The sequence below is a fragment of the Helianthus annuus genome, chromosome 11, assembly GCF_002127325.2.
Source record: "Helianthus annuus cultivar XRQ/B chromosome 11, HanXRQr2.0-SUNRISE, whole genome shotgun sequence".
In the NCBI taxonomy this organism is placed as follows: Eukaryota; Viridiplantae; Streptophyta; class Magnoliopsida; order Asterales; family Asteraceae; genus Helianthus; species Helianthus annuus.
Window position 1 is genome coordinate 4847702 of NC_035443.2, and position 16271 is coordinate 4863972.

At 41.8% G+C, this 16271-nt stretch overlaps 2 protein-coding genes across 3 annotated transcripts; both read right to left on the reverse strand.

Annotated features, from left to right (window-relative positions):
• Nucleotides 1-5764: 5764 nt before the first annotated feature.
• On the reverse strand, nucleotides 5765-8460 carry LOC110889268 (glucan endo-1,3-beta-glucosidase 13). The gene is made up of 3 exons (XM_022136772.2): nucleotides 8312-8460; nucleotides 6692-7759; nucleotides 5765-6004 (listed from the first exon to the last, which is right to left on the reverse strand). The coding sequence occupies exons 1-3, from the start codon at nucleotides 8361-8363 to the stop codon at nucleotides 5973-5975; spliced, it is 1152 nt and encodes a 383-aa protein (XP_021992464.1). The 5' UTR covers nucleotides 8364-8460; the 3' UTR covers nucleotides 5765-5972.
• A 1233-nt stretch (nucleotides 8461-9693) lies between these two features.
• On the reverse strand, nucleotides 9694-16030 carry LOC110889267 (calcium-transporting ATPase 2, plasma membrane-type). 2 transcript variants are annotated; one of them, XM_022136770.2, is made up of 6 exons: nucleotides 16005-16030; nucleotides 15454-15795; nucleotides 14660-14711; nucleotides 11836-14082; nucleotides 10937-11235; nucleotides 9694-10572 (listed from the first exon to the last, which is right to left on the reverse strand). In XM_022136770.2, the coding sequence occupies exons 2-6, from the start codon at nucleotides 15628-15630 to the stop codon at nucleotides 10333-10335; spliced, it is 3015 nt and encodes a 1004-aa protein (XP_021992462.1). In that variant the 5' UTR covers nucleotides 15631-15795; nucleotides 16005-16030; the 3' UTR covers nucleotides 9694-10332. The 2 variants fall into 2 exon arrangements, with proteins under 2 accessions (XP_021992462.1, XP_021992463.1); XM_022136771.2 differs by lacking the exons at nucleotides 14660-14711; nucleotides 16005-16030 and having other exon boundaries at nucleotides 15454-15592.
• Between the last annotated feature and the right edge of the window lie 241 nt (nucleotides 16031-16271).

A 16271-nucleotide genomic window follows, 5' to 3' on the forward strand; every position in this document is an offset into this window, starting at 1 on the left:
GCGAGCTCAACAAGATGACAATCAAAAACCGTTACCCTTTGCCTCGTATTGACGACCTGTTTGACCAATTACAAGGGTCGAGCTTTTACTCTAAGATCGACTTAAGGTCTGGTTATCATCAAGTGCGAGTCAGAGAGGAAGACGTCCCCAAAACCGCGTTTCGGACGCGATACGGTCACTATGAGTTCTTGGTTATGCCATTCGGGTTAACCAACGCACCAGCGGTCTTCATGGACCTCATGAACCGCGTGTGCAAGCCCTACCTTGATGACTTCGTGATCGTTTTTATTGACGACATTCTAATTTACTCCAAGAACAAGGAGGATCATGAACGGCATTTACACCTCATCCTAGAACTCCTGAGGAGGGAGCAGTTGTACGCAAAATTTTCTAAATGCGATTTTTGGATACGGGAGGTACATTTTCTGGGGCATATAGTCAATGAGGTGGGCATACATGTGGATCCTGCCAAGGTTGACGCCATTAGAAATTGGGCGGCACCAAAGAACCCTTCGGAGGTGCGGCAATTTCTCGGTCTAGCAGGGTATTATCGTCGTTTCATTCAGAACTTCTCAAAGATTGCACAGCCACTCACCTCGTTAACACAGAAGAAAGTAGTTTACTCTTGGGGGACGAAGCAGGAGGATGCTTTCCAGCTTTTGAAACAAAGGTTATGCAGCGCACCAATCTTATCTCTACCGGAGGGCACTGAGGATTTTGTAGTTTATTGTGATGCTTCGATTCAGGGTCTCGGTTGCGTGTTGATGCAACGCGAGAAGGTGATAGCTTACGCTTCTCGACAGTTGAAGGTTCACGAGAAGAACTATACGACACATGACTTGGAGTTAGGAGCAGTGGTGTTTGCGCTGAAGATTTGGAGGCACTATTTATACGGTACGAAGTGCGTTATCTATACCGACCACAAGAGCCTTCAGCATATCTTTGACCAAAAAGAATTGAATATGCGTCAGCGTCGTTGGGTGGAATTGTTCAATGATTACGAGTGTGCTATCAAATACCACCCAGGTAAAGCTAACGTTGTGGCGGACGCACTTAGCCGCAAAGAAACGAAGCCTAAACGCGTTCGCGCATTACAGCTCACTATCCATTCCAGCCTTCCTGATAAGATTCGTACGGCCCAGACTGAGGCATTGAAGGAAGAGAACATTAAAGCTGAGGGTTTACGCGGTATGGAAAAACAGCTTGAACAGACATCTGATGGCATCTACTACATCATGGGAAGAGTATGGGTTCCTCTGTTTGGTGATCTTAGAGAACTTGTGATGGATGAAGCACACAAGTCACGATATTCTATTCACCCGGGATCGGACAAGATGTATCACGATCTTAAGGTTATGTATTGGTGGCCGAATATGAAAGCCCTCATCGCCACGTACGTGAGCAAATGCTTAACTTGTGCAAGAGTTAAAGCGGAACATCAGAAGCCTTCGGGTCTACTGCAGCAGCCAGAAATACCCAAATGGAAGTGGGAACAGATCGCTATGGATTTCGTTACTGGATTACCGAGGACTCAGGCTGGAAACGATACTATATGGGTGATTGTTGATCGACTCACGAAATCGGCACATTTTCTAGCAATCAAGGAAACAGATAAGTTTTCGCAGCTTGCAGCAGTGTATCTTAAGGAGGTAGTTGCTCGGCACGGAGTGCCAACTTCTATCATCTCAGATCGAGATCCGCGTTTTACTTCTGAATTATGGCAGTCTATGCACAAATTGTTCGGTTCGAAACTTGATATGAGCACCGCTTACCACCCACAGACGGATGGTCAGAGTGAGCGCACTATTCAGACACTTGAAGACATGCTGCGGGCATGTGTGATCGATTTTGGGAAGGGATGGGAAAGACACTTGCCGTTAATAGAGTTCTCCTACAACAACAGCTACCACACAAGTATTCAGGCAGCTCCGTTCGAAGCATTGTATGGGCGGAAATGTCATTCCCCTCTCTGTTGGGCAGAAGTAGGTGACAGTCAACTCACAGGTCCTGAACTCATTCTGGAAACTTCACAAAATATAGCTCGGATAAGGGATCGTATGGCAGCAGCACGTGATCGCCAGAAAAGTTATGCTAACAAGCGTAGAAAGCCTTTGGAGTTCGAAGTTAATGATCGGGTTATGTTGAAAGTTTCACCGTGGAAGGGCGTTGTACGCTTCGGGAAGCGTGGCAAGCTTAATCCACGTTACATTGGGCCATTCAAAATTATTGAGCGGATCGGTAAAGTCGCTTACAGACTCGAGTTACCTGCGGAATTAGGCAATGTTCACGATGTGTTTCACGTTTCTCAACTAAAGAAGTGTCTGGTCGATGAGACACTAGTTGTGCCATTTCAAGAGCTCAAGTTGGATGACAAGCTGCAGTTTGTTGAAGAGCCTATTGAAATCATGGATCGGGAGGTCAAGGTGCGTAAACACAGTCGAATTCCGATTGTTAGAGTTCGTTGGAACTCAAGACGTGGACCGGAGTTCACGTGGGAGCGGGAGGATCAAATGAAGCTTAAGTATCCTCATCTTTTTCCTAACGACAAGTCTAAATCGGGTGAAACAAGTGAATTTCGGGACGAAATTCCCTTTCAAGTTGGGGATGATGTAACACCAGAGCAAAATCCACAGCAATCTTGATTCCTCACTTCACTCTTCTGTACCTATCTGTCAAATTTCGGGACGAAATTTCTTTTAAGTTGGGGATGATGTGACAACCCGAACTTTACAGGTTAGTGTCGTTTGTCTTAACGATTCTAAGATCCTCATCGTTTTCCTTTAAGTGGGGGTGATAACTGGTTACGTTATGGGCCACGAGTAAATGCGGCCACATTCATCTTAGTTACATGTTACTTTAGGCCCAAATTCACACAAGTCTAATTAAAGCTTTTGTGGGCCGATTAAGTAGACTTTTATTACTTAAACATGTGGGCCGATTGCATATTATATGTTACGTAGACTTTTATTACTTAAACATGTGGGCCGATTGCATATATGTATAAACATACTGAAATATTGGTTGGGCCGGGTGAAGTGCATGTGGGTAATTGACTGTTTGGGGGCCAGTTATTAGAAGATATGTACACAAGGGTTTACGTAGCATATCAACACACTTAAACAAACCCTACCTCCTCTATTGTTCTCGTCGGCAGGAGAAACCCCCCTCTTCGCATCAACATCTATTCAGTCGAGATTTCTGGTTAGTAAAGTCATGTGTGTTTAAGTTTTCAATTACATGATCGCATGCATCATTGAGCGCCTGATTTATAGTTACGTTGGCTGTGATTCGTTATGACTTGTCATGAATTACTTGAGTTATTTGATTCAGCATGCTTATGAACTGTTTGTGATGATTAGCCGAGAGAATGTTTTCTGATTGTTTATAGCGTGGCCGAGAACATGCTTGTTGTTTGCTATTAGGATCCATGATTTCAATTGCCTAAGTGATAAGGATAATGTGATGACATGAGGATGTTGATGTCTAGATTAAATTAAATTGGGTACATGATTCAGTGATGTTGTTCAGTGATGTTGACTAATTGCCACACACATAATTGCTGGACACATACACACATAGCTATAGTTCTAGACTTGATGCTTTCCAGTAGGCTACTTTTTAAACAAATCAACTGCTGACTATTTCTGTGTCATCAGTAAGGAGGTTAGAATGATGAGGATACAATGAACATTAATGACAATCGGTTTTAAAGGTCCCATAAAGTTGAGGTCACATGGTTGCACAAGACTCAATACCTTAATTATGATCATGACAGCCCATGTGTGAAACCAAATCACATGGGCATGTCAGTGGAAATATCATGGCAGTGAATGAGACTTGCATGATTCATTTGTTTAGTAGATCACACACACACTTGAGCCCATGCATGCACATGTCCACACACATTGCACAAGGATTGATCATTCTATGAAAGCATGTAAAATGACAGCTGGGTAAGTGCGGCTGGACCATTCTTAGATTCGAGCACACCAGGCCCAAACCGCACAACCCATCTTGATACGCAATCGAGTGGGGTCTGGACTCCAGCCGTAAAACTGTTGGTCTGGACCGGTGTGGTGGGCCAGCAAGTGGTCGGATAGCATGCGTAGTAGTGGCCCACGGCCGTATCATTGGGTCACCAAACGGGTTGGGTTGGCGAAGGCTTGGGCCGCGGGTAATACCCCGGGTTGCACAACGATTTTGGTTATTAGTGTAAGGTTGCGAAGTATCTATGTTAAACGTGAACATGCTATGTGAAATGTATGAAAACCTAAATGTGTATTTAGTGATTACGTGTAAATGTTACAAGTGTAAGTGTATGTACATGTATGACTTTGGAAAAACAAATGAGATTCTAACGGTTAGTGGTAATCACATTAGGGACTAACTGATCAACTTGGAACGTGCATTGTTCTTACCGAGCAAACCAAAGGTGAGTTCACTACATTCGAGCATGCGTCCCAGTTGTTGGGGACAGTCAGTGGGTATCCCATGGGGGGATAAGTCTTTGGGTAAAAACGGGTATATTGGTTAATATTCTCACCTATCATCTTTTGTAAGTCCCTCATCGGGTATTAGTTAGTAGCGCTACTTAGGTTTGGCACCCTCACCCCGTGCCTGTAGAGGACGGAGGTGAACTAATGACCCAGTCTGGCCCAGTACTAGATAGGAGTACGTGGGAAGGGCAGTCGTGTATTTCAGGAGCCGTCATTGTTCGGAATTGAGATATTAACAATATTACTTGCATTGGTTATTGAACTGTTTTACATACAACGGGTAACAAACGCTTTCTAAAACTGTGAACTCGCCAGCTTTGTCTGATACACGTGTTACATGCTCGCAGGTCCTTAGGTACTTGGAACGCAGGAACTTGCTGGCTGGAGGGCGCGAGTGGTCATGGTTGCATTGTTGAGTTATTTGACAAACATTTATTTACTTTGGTTGTGTGAAACATATACTTTGTGATACGTTAATGCTTCCGCTGAACCTATGGTTTTTGAACAACTTATGTTTGGGATTTCAGTATTATTAAATGATGGAACTTTATTTCAAACTTGTGATTCAATGTAATTGGTGGCTCATTGCTAGTCGTCACACGCCTAACAGGGACACTCCCTAGGTGGTAATTTGGGGGTGTGACATGTCAGGTTCTATCCTGAGCCCACCCGGGTTTTTGTCCCACCATGCATTATGCCAGCTCTTATGGTGTCACAACGGCTGTTAAGTGGCAGTCTATGGTATGGTTCCCGGAAGAACGCTCAAGCCAAACTCTGAACTCAGCGTGAGCCCGGTTAAAACAACATAGTCTGGTCAAAATGGGGGCGACGGTGACACAGAAATAGCCTTATACAAGAAATTCGCTACAAAGAAATATAATCAACTTATTAAAATCAATACAAAGTATATGATAATTTATTGTTTAAAGAATTAGAAACCTCTAAATTTAGAAAAGAACAATTCGATGCTTCTTACTTTAATGAGAATATTCACCTAACTATAAAATATATTTAATAACTTGAAGTGATCTTGAGGAAAGAAATCTATTCTTTGCCCAAATTAAGAGCTTGGAATGTAACTAACCTTTTTCCCTTTAATATTATACAAACATTAACTAACTTATATAATTTAAAAAAACTTATATATAACTTTTGAAAGCATCAACTTAATTAAAAAATCACAAAATAAAACAGTCATAACATATAACTTCATAGCATATAAGTTGGTTTATGTAATTATTGAATATAAAATAAATGTAACTAAACTCTGAAAAAATTTATACATGTATTGTAATTTGTAAACATGGTATCATTATACACATCCGAGTAACATGACATAATTATTATTATTATTATTATTAAATAAATAGTATAACTTCTAATGCATCATACATAACTCATCACTGCATCGGATTACAAAACTTGCCCAGAAAATCAAGCAGCTTCTCCTCCATATTGGCCCCAAAACTTCAAAACTCAACCAAGAATGAAACGACAGTGAAGAAAACCTGTAAATATAATCATATTAAATGTGAGAAATACAAAAATTAGATAAGCATTTCCGGAAAAATAAAATAAAATAAAATAGTAACAATAATAATAACAGTAATATTACTTGTGTAGGAACTACTAAGCATAGCGGTACCAATAATAGTAACAGTTACAACAACAGTAATCTTACTTGGGTCAAAACTAAGAGCATTCTCATCCAAACCATCAAAATCTCTGTGGGGGGTTTTTAAAATATAAGAAGTATAAAAAGTGGTTGTGAGTGGAGGAGAGAGAAAATGTTACTGTTCATCTGTATATTTGGGGGGGACACTGTTCACCCCCTATACTTTTTTTAATATATATTGAAAGTGGTTGTGAGTGGGGGAAAGAGAAAATGTAATATATATTGAAAAAGAGAGAGAAAAAGTATTTGTTTTTAGTGGAAATATATTGATATAGGAGTTGTTTTTTAGTGGAATGTATGTATATTTTTAGTGGATTGGATGTGAATGCTCTAATGAGCATAGCAGTAACAGTAACGGTAACAATAATAGTAACAGTAACAAAAACAGTAATCGTACTTGGGTCGAAACTAATGAGCATAGCAGTAATAATAGTAACACTAACAGTAACAACAATAGTAATCTTACTTGGGTCGAAACTAATGAGCATAACAGTAATAGTGATAGTAACAGTAATCTTACTTGGGTCGGAACTAATAAGCATTGCGGTCCCTTCAAAACCACAAACTCCACCATTCTTCTTGTTCTTTTGCCAGTAACTATTGAAAGCATAAGATGCATGAGCCACGACCGAGTCGGGCGAGTAACAGCTCCCGTTCGGCTTGATCGGGCCACAATCCGCGCCACCCGCCCCACACGCGTAATCCAACGCCACCTGCAACTTCTCCGACGGCACACTCGGCTTCGCCACACACCACAGTTCCTCTTTCGCCATTGGCGTAGCCGCCATTGGTTCACCAACCTTACCAACCATCGGCGGCGCAGCACGGACCTCCGGCGGAGCCGCATGGTAACCGTGAGGGTACGGATTACACGGCGGGAGACTGTAACCGTAACCGTACGGATGCGACGGGCTGCTCGCCGGCGCCATCACCGGCGCCTGAATCTCCGGCGCCGGTGAGAATTCAACCGCCGCCGTAGGCGGCGGCGGAGCTGAAACCGACCATAAATCATCGATAAACGAAAGCTTTCGCGACGTAAATCTCGCTTGATTTAACGTCGGAACTATCACATTCACTGTTTCTGATCGAAAACCGTCCAAACCGTTCATCGATTTCAACTCAGAAGCCAACAACTCAACAATTTCATCAGAAAAATGAGTTGGGTTTACAGTATAAGTCGAGTTTATCTTCTCCAACAAGCCAAACACTGGCTTAAGATATGAGTTACGAAAACAGCCAGACGAAACAGAAACAGAAAAAGAAACAGAAACAGATACTTTAATCTCTCTCTCTAGACCCCATCTAGTGAGAGAATGATACAAATTCTTCATTGCATTCATAACCATTGTTATCATATCTTCTTGATTGATATTCTCAGCATTGCAAAGAAGTTTGTTAGTTAGAATAATATATTTTATATTGGTAGAAGGATAGTAAGATAAAACATGAGTCCTTAGCCAATTTTCAGCGGTTAAAATGTTGTTTGAAACTTTAGTAAGCTTGTCTTCATCAACAGAAACTCCAAGTGTTTGAACTGGAGCATCATTGCTATGTAGAGTCATAATATGCAACCAGTTTTGACATAAAACTGAAAGGAAAAAATAATAATAAGAAATGGTTACTGGACAAATGTATGAATTTAGGGGTGTAAACGGGCTCGGCTCGTCATGTTTTTATGAAGCTCGAGTACGAGCTCGGCTCGGTCGAGTCTACTTATTTGAGCTCGAACTGGGCTCGCGAGTAAAACCCAAAGCTCGAGCTCGGCTCGGCTCGACTCGAGCTATTTTGAGAACAACCTCAGACGAGCTAAAAACTCGGCTCGAACTCGCTTTAATATCGCTTAAACGAGACAAAGTTCGGCTCGAGCTCGAGCTCGGCTCGCCAATGTTATCAACATTATTATTATATTATATATAAACTAAATAAATTGTTGTTCGGGCTTGTTCAGGCTCGCGAGCCTAAACGAGCTTTGTATTTTAGGCTCGATAACTAAACGAGCTCTATTTCAGGCTCGAGCTCGGGCTCGTTAAAGGTCGGCTCGTTTGAGCTTTTAACCGCCGATAACGAGTAGCTCTCGAGCCTGTGGGCTTGTCTACACCCTGTATGTATGATTATGTGATTTTGAACATTTTGAGTTTACCTGAAGGAGAGTGGAAGAATAGAGAGAGTAAGAGGATGGTGATCTTGAACATTTTGTGATGGTTTGAAGTAATGAGGATTGGTTTGAAGGAGAGAGTGAGATTTGAGTGTTTTTATGGTGGGGGTGTTTGGGGAATATGGGGTTTGAGTGGGGGAGAAGGTATTCTTGCTGAATGTTGAAGGTTTTTAGTTGTAATGTGTGTTGTGAGGGTTGTATGGTTTGAGATAGTGAAAAAGCTTTTTTGGGGAATGTTGTTGAAAAGCATTTGGGGTTGAGAAGGTGAACCATATCAAAAGTTACAAAGTACATACTATGGACCATTCTATTTATTTTTTGTAAGGTCACATCAAAACTTAAAATTCAAATGTATAGACAAGAAATAGCTATGTACCAAGATTTATTTTTAGGAGTGATTAGAACGGGTTTTCACCAACTTTTACGAGGGCGATCGGAAATGTTGACTACTTTTTTTTATAGATACTCTCATATAGAAAAAGGAAACACTCATGACGTGTGGAATGTATGTTAGGGATGATAAGGAATCAACATTGGACTTGGCAAAGCCACTCGGTAAGTGGTAGGCATGGGCGGCAACCCGACAACACCACTCCTTGGCTCGTGACAAGTAGAGGCAACGTGGTGATCGGCAATTGGGAGGCGACAAGTGGTATTGTTTTACCAATGATACCGAGAGGGAGAGATGAGTGGGGGTGGGTCCATTCCAAAATCTAACCAATCACATTTTACTTAGATTTTTTCTTAATTTAATTTATAAACTGGGTTGAAGCATGAGAAGCATATAAAATTTTCTATTGGAGCTTCCCTCGTTCCTTTTATCTCGCATAATTATGCGAATCGGGCTTTAATGAGTTCTAATATGCAACGCCAAGCAATCCATCTTTCTCAATCTGAGAAGTGCATTGTTGGAACTGAATTGGAAGGCCAAGCGGCTCTAGATTCAGGGACTCTTGCTATAGCCGAACACGAAGGAAAGATTTTTTATACCAATACTAACAAGATCCTTTTATCAGATAATAACAGGGATACTTTAAGGATTCCATTAGTTATATATCAGCGTTCTAACAATAATACTTGTATGCATCAAAAACCTCACGGCGGGGTAAATGCATGAAAAGGGGACAAATTTTAGCATATGGTGCTATTGGTGGCGAACTCGCTTTGGGGAAAACGTATTAGTAGCTTATATGCCATGGGAAGATTACAATTCTGAAGATGCAGTACTCATTAGCGAGCGCTTAGTATATGAAGATATTTTCAGATGTAGTACGCACATTCAGTCGATTATAATCAGAAGCATACAAGTTCAATTCGTTTATCAATCGGTTAGTATCATTATTGTTATTGTTGTTTTACCACAAAGATTAACAAAATAATTGCAAATAATGTACATTATAATTGGAACTAAATACAGAGTTTTACCAACTAATATTCAAAATAATGTACAAATCAAGACATGTTGCGCTTTGTCACAGATTTTAGTAAAAACTAAAATGGATTCTGGTACGCTTTGTCGCAGATTTTAGTTTTCAGTTTGAATAAGTTTTCTTGTCCGGTGAATGGAATGCCAAATTGCGGATCACGGAGATTCTCTTCAAGATCTAACGGCTTTCTAAGAAGGACTTTACCTCAAACAGAGATTCTCTTCAAGAGCACATCAATTGGCATGCTCTTAAACAGAATCTCTGTTTGAGGTAATGTTCTACTTAGAAAGCCGTTAGATTTTACTGTCACCCGATCAGTTTACCTGATCGGGTGACAGTAAAAGTTCAACGGCTTTTTAAGTAGGACTTTACCCTTAAACAGGGATTCTCTTTAAGAGCACATCAATTGGCATGCTTAAAGAGCCATTTTCAAGCATGTCAATTGCCGTGCTCTTAAACAGAATCTCTGTTTGAGGCAATGTTCTACTTAAAAAGCCGTTAGATTTTACTGTCACCCGATCAGTTTACCAGATCGGGTGACAGTAAAAGTTCAACGGCTTTTTAAGTAGGACTTTACCCTTAAACAGGGATTCTCTTCAAGAACACAGCAATCGGCATGCTTAAAAATCCCGTAAAAACATTAAACAGCCACTGTGTGGCTGTAAGCGGTGACGTGTTAGCAAAGGTGCCCAAATACTCAACTATTACAACCTGGAAAAAGACAGTTGCGGCGATAACGCTTACGAAAACCTTATTCTTCAATATCCCGTCTAACACGTCTACTTTCTCCATTTCCCGAGAGTTCACCTCGTTAAAAAGCTGCAAAGTTCATCACCCGAATATCAGCTCATAGTCATGATATTGGAAACTTATCACTTGATTAATATTTAGAGTAAACTGCAATTTTACCCCCTGTGGTTTAGGCCAATTGGCACTCTGACCCCCCCCCCCTAACGAAACAATTGCAATTTACCCCCCCCCCCCCCACCCCACAACGTTGATGTTATAACTTATGTCGCAAGTTTACCCCCCGGCGTCAAATTTGCTTAACTGATCTGTTAGCTTTAATTTGAAATGACTATTTTACCCTTTAATTTTACCCCCCAACATTCCTGTTATGTCGCACAATTACCCCCCACTGGTAAATTACTAAAGTGTCTGTTTGCGCTTAATATGACGTTACCTGACAGAACACGAAGGAATTAAAAATGAGCGTGTTGAGTATGAGATCCGAATCGTCGCCATCAAGGCCGAAAAACGATTTCCCTTTTGATTGAAGTAGCCATATGACTACAAACTGGTACACAGCCTGCCCGAATATGTTCCGCCACATCACATTGCTTATAAAATTTCCCTTTCTTCCGACGGGAGTTCTCTTCATTAACTCGTCGTTTGGAGGTTCGGTTGCCAGTGCCAGTGCTCCCAACGTATCCATGATCATATTCACCCACAAAAGTTGAACCGCCGTGAGGGGCGCACTCCCTAAATCGACGATAAAGCACATTCAGAAACATGATATGTATGTTTTAACTTTGTAATTACAGTTAGGGGTGTCAACAAGCCCAGAGGCTCGAGAGCTACTCGTGATCGGCTCGGTTAAAAGCTCGAACGAGCCGAGCCTTAACGAGCCCGAGCTCGAGCCTGAGCTCGAGCTCGTTTAGTTATCGAGCCCGAGCTCGAGCCTGAAATACAAAGCTTGTTTAGGCTCGCGAGCCTAAACGAGCCCATACAAAATTTTAATTTTTTTATATATAATATATTAATAATGATGATAACATTGATGAGCCGAGCCAGAGCCGAGCTGTGGCTCGTTTAAGCGATGTTGAAGTGAGCTCGAGCCGAGCATTTAGCTCGTTTAAGGTTGTTCTCAAAATAGTTCGAGCCGAGCTCGAGCTTTGAGTTTTACTCGCGAGTCGAGCTCGAGCTCAAAGAAGTAGGCTCGAACCGAGCCGAGCTCGAGCTCGGGCTTCATAAAAATCTAACGAGCCGAGCTCGAGCCTGATCGAGCTCGGGCTCGGCCCGGCTCGTTTACACCCCTAATTACAGTTAGTTGAGATCGGCCGCGTTGGAACCAAAATGTACCTGTTAAACAAGCTGAAGTGAAGTTCACGATCAACGCAACGATATTGACGGTAAGCTGAAACTGTACGAATTTTTGAATGTTAACGTAGACGGATCGTCCCCATTTCGCGACAGTGACAATAGTCGAGAAATTGTCGTCTAGAATAATAACATCCGCACTCTCTTTCGCTACCTCGGTTCCCGCAATGCCCATCGCAAGGCCTATGTCGGCTTCATGAAGTGCTGGTGCATCGTTCGTTCCGTCCCCAGTAACCGCCACAACCTCACCGAATGTCGTTCTCAAGTGTCTAACCAACATATGCTTATCTAGAGGTGAAGATCGCGCCATAACCTGGATTTTCGGAATTATTTCGAGTAGTTCTTTTAGACTCTTCTCGCGGAAATCTGGACCCTCGATCGCAATCCCGTCATCTGTAAGTATCCCGCATTCTCTCGCTATCGCTTTCGCAGTGGTTATGTTGTCTCCCGTAACCATACGGACCGTTATACCAGCCGATCTGCATAGAGCCACCGACTCCTTGACACCTGGACGGACCGGATCTTTAATACCCACGATTCCGATACAAGTATACCCGTTTGACGGAATAGGAGTTTCGGCTGAAAACCCGCTTTCCAAGTCGATATACGCAAGACATAGAGTTCTAAGAGCTTCACCAGCGAACGAATCGATCGTGCTCTTTAAACGGTTAACGGATTCCTCGTCAAGAGCAACGACTTCACCGTTTTCGTTAATCGCTTTGTCGCAAGCAGCCAACACTATTTCCGAAGCGCCTTTACAGTGAGCTCGTACACCACCTTCCGGAAGCTCCAACACGACTCCCATCTGCTTCTTCGTCGAGTTAAACGGCTCGACTCTAAGAACTTTCGTCGACTGGCGTTCGGTTTGAAAATCGCCACCAAGCGACAACCCAAACTCCAATATCGCCGTATCCGTTGGTGACCCGAGTATCTCGCGTTTACCGTCCTTGTTAACCACAACTTCGCCACCCGTGTTGGTAAATATCGACTGTACAAGTATCCTTTTAGCGCTTTCGGGGATTTCTTCGCTGTCGACATTCATACAAATGCACGATTTGACAACCGTCATGTGGTTAGTAGTTAGCGTCCCGGTTTTATCGCTGCATATAGTCGTCGCAGACCCCATGGTCTCACACGCGGCTAGATTTCTAACAAGCGCTTTGTCGTTCATCATCTTCTTCATCGCAAACGCAAGGCTCAGGGTTACAGCCAACGGCAGCCCTTCGGGGACCGCAACCACGACAATCGTGACAGCGATAGCGAAATATTCCAACAACAACAACGCATCGTCACCGGACCAGCTCCATTGGCTTCCTTCGACAAGCTTACTAGCGAATAACTTTTGAACCAAAACCGCGAAAGTCACTATAGCGAATAGAAGCCCGATCTTTCCAATGATCGTCGCGACTCCGTTTAACTTAACCTGCAAAGGCGTTTCGTCGTTTCCGCCTTCGGTTAAAGTCGCCATAAGTTTTCCCCATTGGGTTCTCATGCCGACCGTTACAACTAACATCTTACACGAACCGTCTTGGACCTTGGTTCCCGACAACAAGTAGGGGTTCTCGGCGTTGACTTTGACGGGCTCGCTTTCTCCGGTCAAACTCGATTCGTCTATCGAGACTGCAAACCCGGAGAGAAAAAGCCCGTCTGCGGGGACCTGGTCTCCGATACCAAGATGAACGATATCGCCGGGAAGTAGTTCGTATATCGATAACTTTTGTCGGTACCCGTTTCTCGTAACTTGGATGGATATTTTCTTTTTCTCTTTGTCTAAATCGCGAAACTGTAGCGATTGGCGATAATCGCTTGTTGCGGTTACAAACACTACCAACAAGATACTCGCGACAATGCCAAGACCGTCGTGAGCTCCCATAGGCCATCCTTCGGTTGCTATGCCAACGATCAAAGACACAAATGCGCACACAGCGAGGACCATAAGGGTCATGTCTTGAAGTGCTTCGAACACGAACACCCAAAAGCTTCGTTGTTCGCGTTCAGTGAACTCGTTGGTTCCGTAAAGTTGTTGTCTGAGAGTCAAGTCTTTGGCATCCATAGCAAGGCCATTGGTGGTAGATGTTTTAAGTTGTTTTGCGACTCCGTCTACGCCGCCATGGCTTTTTAGCTTTTCGGGATTATGGCTTTCGACGATGGAGCTTGCGTCGTCAGCACTGATGCCAAAACCGGCTTCCTTGAATTCCTCGGGTAGAGCATCGCTGCTGGATTCTGCGCCTGCACGTATCATAACGTTTATAAGAATTACATTACTCGTTAGGCTATCCGTACAACGCTGAACGCCCACAGCCATGTAAGCGCAAACGGGCATGAAACACCCCCCCCCCCCACACACACACACACACAATATTTCGGTTAAAAGTGTACAAATTCCGATTTTTCGTCCGAAAATTTTAATATTATATAGGATCGCCCCCAGATTATTTTTCCTAAATTCTATATCCTAAATATTTATAAACTTTGTATATAAATGATGGGTAGTTTGGTAAATATACACTTTGTTTTATTTGGAACTATTATTATTTGACCCGATTTGAATCGTATAGCCAACCCGATCCGACCCGAACATAACGATAGGAAAATTTTTTTGGGTCCTATCACTTTATGCCCCCTCGAAACTTTTGGTCAAGCTCCGCCACTGCCACCCTGCCCAGGCGTGAAGGGCGATTCACAAGCGTGAGGCGCATCTCTCACACACTCATTTTCTTTAAATTTTATTTCTTTATTTAAATTAGTTAGTGAAAGTGAAACCACTCCTGCTGACGTGGCAAGGCGTTACGCATAGTAAGCTCACCATTCATAAGATGAAATGCAGCCTTTGATACCAAAACCGCAATCCTCAACTTCTGTAATCATAAAAAGGTATGATCAACAACTTCACTAACTTATAACTATCAATATAAAATCACTTACAGTAGCTGGTATGAATTACTACAGATGACAGTCAAAAATACATATTTTCGCCCCCGAAAAAGCCGAACTACATAAAACTCAAACCTTTTGAATCTGGGTCCTGTGGTTTCAATTTTGTTGTCATTTTCATCCAAAAGCAAAATCTGATCAGATTTTTGCAGTGAACATCCAGTTTTTTTGTCTTTTTTCTCCCTTTTAATGAAGGGCAAAATGAACAGATTTTTTTTAATTTGTTATAATAAAACGTTAAAATACCATTTCGCCCTTCATTAAAAAGGAAAATAAAAGACAAAAAAGCTGGATGTTGACTGAAAAATCTGTCCAGATTTTGCTTTTTGATAAAAATGGCTACAAAATTGAAACCACAAGACACAGATTCAAAAAGTTTGAGTTTTGAACTAAAATGGCGAAAGTGACCAAAACTCAGAAACCATATTCGCAGTTTACTCGAAAAAATAAGTAAAAAAAATAAAAAAATCGAAAAGGGCTCCCATTTTTTTATAATTTTGGTTTGGCCCCCAAAATGATTAAGTTGCCCCTACATTCACCATGTGCTTTGTCCTTCATAACAAACTTGCAGCATTATCATACATTCATACACATAAACAATCAATTGTTCAAAGGGCGACCATGAGTACAGTACAGGCAATTGTCTAATAATATTAAATTGCTAACCTGATTAGTACGGCGCATAGCCGCCGCTTCATTCCGCTTCTCAATATTAGCAGTGAAGCGAAACCTTCGTTTCGGGTTCTTCACAAAACCACAAGCGTCTCTCCATCTCTTCAACGCCTCATCCGACGAATGCTTCGGCTTCACTCCACCGAAATTCTCATTAAAATAGTCAGTCATCCTTTACGTCCCCTTACAGATACTACTTCACTTCACTTCACTTAACCAAAACCAAGTACCAGAATACAACAGAAAACGATCACCTGTTTCTTCTTTTTATTATTTAATATTATTATTGCTTCTTCTTCATACACACGAACTGGATGTGTATATATACACGTAATACTGCAACCAATCCAGGAAAAGAAAACACATAGAAATTATATCAATTCAAACAGCGACAACCACCAAAATTAACATATTAAAACTAATGAACGAGCAACGAAGCTTCGTAACATTATGTATATAAAATCACAAATAATAATAATAATAATAATAATAATAATAATAATAATAATAGATATAAAGAAATTATGCCGAAAGAGAAAAGTTACCAGACTACAACTAGATGAAGGAAAATGGCGCGAAGGATCCGAGCATGTGGACTGCGTGTTTTATACGTGTTTTTATAAAAAGTTTATTGGGTCCTTTTCAACGTGTTTTAGCTTAAACGCGTGAAAGACCGTGTGGACGGTTTTCAAAGGGCAAATACTTTATTGATAGTGATGGAATATAATATATGATGTTACGGCTTCAACCAATGTTTTAAATACCGGTATGAACCGGTCGGTTATACCGGTTAAACCGGATATCGGACACGA

What these genes read in the sequence shown, in the direction of transcription:
- LOC110889268 (XM_022136772.2), bottom strand. Translation starts at nt 8,363, where the DNA reads ATGTTCAAGATCACCATCCTCTTACTCTCTCTATTCTTCCACTCTCCT. An exon ending in ATTCTTCCACTCTCCTTCAG is followed by an intron (nt 7,760 to 8,311) that starts GTAAACTCAAAA and finishes TTTTCCTTTCAG; the next exon opens with TTTTATGTCAAAACTGGTTG. An exon ending in GCTTATTAGTTCCGACCCAA is followed by an intron (nt 6,005 to 6,691) that starts GTAAGATTACTG and finishes TTATATTTACAG; the next exon opens with GTTTTCTTCACTGTCGTTTC.
- LOC110889267 (XM_022136770.2), bottom strand. Translation starts at nt 15,630, where the DNA reads ATGACTGACTATTTTAATGAGAATTTCGGTGGAGTGAAGCCGAAGCAT. An exon ending in TGCATTTCATCTTATGAATG is followed by an intron (nt 14,083 to 14,659) that starts GTGAGCTTACTA and finishes TGATACGTGCAG; the next exon opens with GCGCAGAATCCAGCAGCGAT. An exon ending in CACTTCAGCTTGTTTAACAG is followed by an intron (nt 11,236 to 11,835) that starts GTACATTTTGGT and finishes TCGTCGATTTAG; the next exon opens with GGAGTGCGCCCCTCACGGCG.